At 48.3% G+C, this 6,524-nt stretch overlaps 1 protein-coding gene across 1 annotated transcript; it reads left to right on the top strand.

The window, feature by feature from the left end:
- The first annotated feature begins 4 nt into the window (after positions 1 to 4).
- Positions 5 to 5,997, top strand: LOC140720551 (ribonuclease inhibitor-like). The gene is made up of 4 exons (XM_073035388.1): positions 5 to 168; positions 4,602 to 4,772; positions 4,928 to 5,095; positions 5,260 to 5,997. Exons 1-4 carry the CDS (start codon positions 71 to 73, stop codon positions 5,360 to 5,362), a joined length of 540 nt encoding a protein of 179 aa, XP_072891489.1. The 5' UTR covers positions 5 to 70; the 3' UTR covers positions 5,363 to 5,997.
- The last annotated feature ends 527 nt before the right edge of the window (positions 5,998 to 6,524 follow it).

Here is a 6,524-nt window from a genome sequence, read left to right as displayed (position 1 = left end):
GGTCTATGTCGGTCTCACAGATTCTGGTGCCAAGGATCTTGCCTCCGCTCTCAGTACAAACCCATTACTGATGGAGCTGAACCTGAGTGGTAATAAACTGGGAGATTCAGGAGTGAAACTGGTGTCTGCGGCTCTGAGGAACCCGGAGTGTAAAATACAGAAACTGTGGTAAGTACCAGACTGTGGGAGATTGTGTTTACAGTCACTGGGTGTCTGACACTGAACAGTAATGTGATCAGTAGAAACAAAGAAACATAGAAAACCTATAGCGCAATACAGGCCCTTCGGCCCACAAAGCTGTGCTTATCATGTCCCTACCTTAGAACTAACTAGGCTTTACTCACAGCCCTCTGTTTTTCTAAGCTCCATGTAGCCATCCATGAGTCTCTTAAAGACCCTATCGTACCCGCCTCCGCCACCACCACCGGCAGCACATTCCGCACACTCAACAAACTCTACGTAAAAAACTTACCCCTGACATCTCCTCTGTAACTGCTTCCAAGCACATTTAAAACTATGCCCACTCATGCAAGTCATTTTAGCCCTGGGGAAAAAGCCGCTGACTACCCACACGATCAATGCCTCTCATCCTCTTATACATCTCTATTGGGTCACCTCACATCCTCCGTAACTCCATGGAAAAAGCCCGAGTTCTCTCAGCCTATTCTCATAAGGCATGCTCCCCAATCCAGGCAACATCCTTGTAAAGACAAAGCATACTGCAGATGCTGTGGTCAAATCAACACGTACAAACAAGCTGGATCAACTCAGCAGGTCAGGTAGCCTCCGTTGAAAGGAGCAGCTAACGTTTCGGGCCGAGACCTGACAAAGGATCTCGGCCTGAAACATTGACTGCTCCTTTCAGCGAATGCTGTCTGACCTGCTGAGTTCATCCAGCTTGCTTGTACCATGTTGATTTGTCCTTGAAAATCTTCTCTGCACCATTTCTATTGTTTTCTTCCTGTAGTGATGCGACCAGAGCTGAGCACAATACTTCAAGTGGGGTCTGACCAGGGTCCTATATAGCTGCAACATTACCTCTCGGCTCTTAAACTCAATCCCACGACTGATGAAGGCCAATGCACCGTATGCCTTCTTAACCACAGAGCCAACCTGCGTAGCAGCTTTGGGTGACCTATGGACTGGGACCCCAGGATCCCTCTGATCCTCTACACTGCTGAGACTTACCATAAATATCATATTCTTCCATCATACTTGACCTTCCAAAATGAAACACCTCACACTTATCTTGGTTGAACTCCATGGGCAAATTCTCAGCCCAGTTTTGCATTTTATCAATGTTCCGTTGTAACTTCTGATAGCTTTCCACATTGTCCACAACACTCCCAACGTTAGTGTCATCAGCAAACTTACTAACCCATCCCTCCACATCCTCATCCAGGACATTTATAAAAATTACAAAGATTAGGGTCCCAGAACAGATCCCTGAGGCACACCACTGGTCACCAGCCTCCATGCAGAATATGACCCATCTACAACCACTCTTTGCCTTCTGTGGGCAAGACAGTTCTGGATCCACAAAGCAATGTCCCCTTGGATCCCATGCCACCTGACTTTCTCAATAAGCCTTGCATGGGTTACCTTATCAATTCCTTGCTGAAATCCATATACACTACATCCACTGCTCTACCTTCATCAATGTGATTAGTCACATCCTCAAAAAAATTCAGTTAGGCTCGTAAGGCATGACCTGCCTTTGACAAAGCTATGCTGACTATTCCTAATCATATTTTGCCTCTCCAGATGTTCATAAATCCTACCTCTCAGGATCTTCTCCATGAACTTACTAACCACTGAAGTGAGACTCACTAGCCTATAATTTCCTGGGTTATCCCTACTCTTTTTCTTGAATAAGGGAACAACATCCACAACCCTCCAATCCTCCGCAATCTCTCCCGTCCTCATTGATGATGCAAAGATCATTGCCAGAGGCTCAGCAATCCCCTCCCTCGCTTCCCACAGTAGCCTGGGGTACATCCCGCCATGTCCTGGTGACATATCCGACTTGATGCTTTCCAAAAGCTCCAGCACATCCTCTTTCTTAATATCTACATTCTCAAGCTTTTCAGTCCGCTGCAAGTTATCCCTACAATCGCCAAGATCCATTTCCGTCATGAATACTGAAGCAAATGATTCATTAAATACCTCCACTATTTCCTCCGGTTCCATATGCAGTTTTTCATAGTCACACTTGATTGGTCCTATTCTCTCACATCTTATCCTCTTGCTCTTCGCGTACTTGCAGAATGCCTTGGGATTTTCCTTAAACCTGTCCCCCAAGGCCTTCTCATGGCCCCTTCCAGCTCTCCTGATTTCATTCTTAAGCTCCTTCCTGCTAGCCTTATAATCTTCCAGATTCATATCATTACCTAGTTTTTTGAACTTTTCGTAAGCCCTTCTTTTCTCCTTGACTAGATTTACAACAGCCTTTGTACACCACGGATCTTGTACACGACCATCCTTTCCATGTCTCATTGGAATGTACCGACTCAGAACCCCACGCAAATATCCCCTGAACATTTTCTACATTTGTTCGGTACATTTCCCTGAGAACATCTGTTTCCAAATTATGCTTACAAGTTCAAACCTGATAGCCTCATAGTTCCCCTTACTCCAATTAAAGGGTTCCCTATCTTGCCTGATCCTATCCCTCTCCAATGCTATGGTAAAAGAGATAGAATTGTGATCACTATCTCCAAAATGCTCTCCCACTGAGAGATCTGACACCAGGCCAGGTTCATTTCCCAATAGCAGATCAAGTACAGCCTCTCCTCTTGTACACTTATCTACATATTGTGTCAAGAAACCTTCCTGAATACACCTAATAAACTCCACCCCATCTAAATCCCTCACTCTAGGGAGATGTCAATCAATATTTGGGAGATTAAAATCTCACACCTCAACAACCCTGTTATTGTTACTCCTTTCCAGAATCTGTCTCCCTATCTGCTCCTCGATGTCCCTGTTACTGTTGGGTGGTCTATACAAAACACCCAGTAGAGTTATTGACCCCTTCCTGTTCCTAGCTTCCACCCACACAGACTCTGTAGGCAATCCCTCCATGACGTCCTCCTTTTCTGCAGCCGTGACACTATCTCTGATCCACAGTGTCACAACCCCACCTCTTTTGCTTCCTTCCCTGTCCGTCCCGAATCATCTAAAACCCGGCACTTGAAGTAACCATTCCTGCCCCTGCACCCTCCAAGTCTCTGTAATGGCCACAACATCATATCTCCAAGTGCTGATCCACGCTCTAAGCTCATCTGCTTTGTTCATAATACTCATCACATTAAAATAGACACATCTCACACCATTGGACCGAGCGCGTCCATTCTATATCACCTGTCTATCCTCCCTTTCGCACTGTCTCCAAATTTTCTCCATTAGTGAACCAACCTCCCTTTCCTCCATCACATCAGTTCGGTTCCTACCCCCAGCAATTCTAGTTTAACTCTGCCTAATAGCTTTAGCAAACCTCCCTGCCGGGATATTGGTCCCCCTGGTAATCAATTGCAACCCGTCCTTTTTGTACAGGTCACACCAGCTCCAAAAGAGGTCCCAATGATCCAGAAATCTGAATCCCTGCCTCCTGCTCCAATCCCTCAGCCACGCATTTATCCTCCACCTCATTCTATTTCCATTCTCACTGCCACATGGCACAGGCAGTAATCCCAAGATTACTACCTTTATGGTCCTGCTTCTCAATTTACTTTCTAACACCCTGTAGTCTGTTTTCAGGAATTATTCCCTTTTCCTTTACCAATATGTACCACGACCTCTGGCTGTTCTCCCTCCCACTGCAGGATATCTTGGATGTGATCTGAAACATCCTGGACTCTGGCACCTGGGAGGCAAACTACTATTTGCGTTTCTTTCCTGCGTTCACAGAATCACCTATCTGAACCCCTAACTATAGAGTCCCCTATTACTGCTGCCATCCTCTTCCCCCAGGGAGGCCGTTCCCCCCCTCCAGCAGTACTCAAACAGGAGCACTTATTGTCAAGGGGGACAGCCACAGGGGTACTCTCTAGTACCTGCTTCATGCCCTTCACTCAACTGACTGTGACCCACTTCTTCAGTCTCCCGTGGCCCCAGTGTGACCACCTGCCTGTAACTCCTCTCTATCATCTCCTCGCTCTCCCTGACCAGACGAAGGTCATCGAGCTGCATCTCCAGTTCCCTAACTCGGTCCCTAAGGAGCTGCAGCTCGACACACCGGGTGCAGATGTTGCCGTCCAGGAGTCTGGGAGTCTCCAGGATCTCCCACATCTGACACCGAGCACAGAAAACCAGCCTCACACACATACTCTGTCTGTATTGTAAACAGATAACCTACCTCGCCTCGACCCTTTATCGCCGAAGCCCCGTTGAGCCAAAGCCTTCCTACTCTGTCTCCCGCTCCTCTGACGCTCGCTCTGTAAATTTGTCTTCCTTTTAAACTCTTTCTGCTGTTCTCACTGGCCGACTTGCGCAGTCATGCTGAAGAAAAAAATCAGTAATTGTGTTACTGATAAACACTGGGGATTTATACCATCTCCTGTCTCTCTGTGTCCTTCACCCTCACTCTCTCTCATCTCCAGGCTGACCCGTGTCAGTCTCACAGATTCTGGTGCCGAGAATCTCGCCTCCGCTCTCAGTACAAACCCATCACTGACGGAGCTGAACCTGAGTGGTAATAAACTGGGGGATTCAGGAGTGAAACTGGTGTCTGCGGCTCTGAGGAACCCGGAGTGTAAAATACAGAAACTGTGGTAAGTACCAGACTGTGGGAGATTGAGTTTACCGTCACTGGGTGTCTGACACTGAACATTAATGTGATCAGTAATTGTGTTACTGATAAACACTGGGGATTTGTACCGTCTCCTGTCTCTCTGTGTCCTTCACCCTCACTCTCTCTCATCTCCAGGCTTGACAAGGTCGGTCTCACAGATTCTGGTGCCGAGGATCTCGTCTCCGCTCTCAGTACAAACCCATCACTGACGGTGCTGAACCTGGGATTAAACTCGCTCACAGACCGATTTGTTCCAGCTCTCTGCCGCCTCATACTGACCCTCCCGAGTCTGGAGTGGATCTGGTGAGTGTTTGTGTTAATGTTTAATGTGATAAAATATCAGCAGATCTACGGGTGTTCTGGTGATATTTGTCTGTGAGAGTTGTTAAAACATTAACCCCAGTCCCCTGTTACTGACACTGTTGTGTAATCTGTTTATTTCATCTTTATTCTCCCAACTGTTTCAGCCTGGGGTCGAATCAGTTCAGTGAGATCGGGGGTAAGGAACTGAGATGTCTGCAGGGAGTCAGACCCGGACTGAGAGTGATCTGTGAACATCTGAATGTGTGAACATCCCTGTCCGTGGAATGGTGGCATTTTGCCCGATTCTCCGCCCTCCCCTTTAACGCCCGCCATTACCTTTAATGGCCGCGTGCCGGATTTAATTCCCAATGGTTTTAACGGAACCGGCTCCAGTATCGAGCTCGGTGACATCGGAAGCCGTCCCGCAGTGACCTATTTCCGCCTGTTGTCTAGCTGCCACCTGTGTGGGTTCGAGACTGCCCCAGGAAGTACAAAGACCAGAAGAGTCCGGGGTCCAGGGCTCAGTCTGGGACAGCGGTGTCCCGGGGTGGGATAATCCAAGGTGAGAATCCTTTTGCTCCCTTTGCTGAGGACGGTGCATTCGGCAGTCTGGCCGATATAATGATGTTAAATTGACAAATCCCTCGGCAGTGACCCTGGATCTGCTGCGATCCCGGACACGGTCCTGAAGTGTGATTTTATAATCATCGGTTCCCCGATGCAGAGTGACGGTGAGAAACGGGACTGATTATTCAACCGGTCACTCGTTGTCGCCGGTCAGTTAATTGTGTGTGACTGTGAGTGAGTCGGGAGCAGCTTATTTATTCCCGCACGTCAGCAGCTCACACATTGTTTAATTTACATTTGTCATGATGAAATCAATAAACCGCTGTAACTTCCTGTCCTGGTGCCGGACTCGAGTTTTATTTGAGGTTTCTGCTGCCCCCCGCACCCTGTGCACTGCAACAGTGGGTCGGAGCTCCTCACACTGACACAGTCGCGTCTCAGCTCCAGGCTGAGGGAGGTCGGACTGGCTGAGTCTGGGTGCCCAGGATCTCATCTCCACCCAACCCACATCGTGGCTAACTGCTCCGCATCAGATAAAATCGACTATAATAGAGGTGTGTCCATGAAGTCCCAAGTACAAGACGGATGGGGGATGAAATACCAGCGTTAAAGGCAGAGTGAAGTCTCTCCACATTGTCCCATCACACACTCCTGTGGTCAGACACGGTGTGAAGCTCCCTCCACACTGTCCCATCACACACTCCCGGGGTCAGACACAGAGTGAATCTCCCTCCACACTGTCCCATCACACAATCCCAGGGTCAGACACAGAGTAAATCTCCCTCCACCCTGTCCCATCACACACTCCCGGGGTCAGACACAGAGTGAAGCTCCCTCCACACCGTCCCATCACACACTCCCG

This window comes from Hemitrygon akajei, unplaced genomic scaffold (assembly GCF_048418815.1).
Source record: "Hemitrygon akajei unplaced genomic scaffold, sHemAka1.3 Scf000045, whole genome shotgun sequence".
NCBI lineage: Eukaryota > Metazoa > Chordata > Chondrichthyes > Myliobatiformes > Dasyatidae > Hemitrygon > Hemitrygon akajei.
The sequence above is the reverse complement of the archived record's forward strand: the minus strand, read 5'-3'. Positions and strand labels throughout refer to the sequence as shown.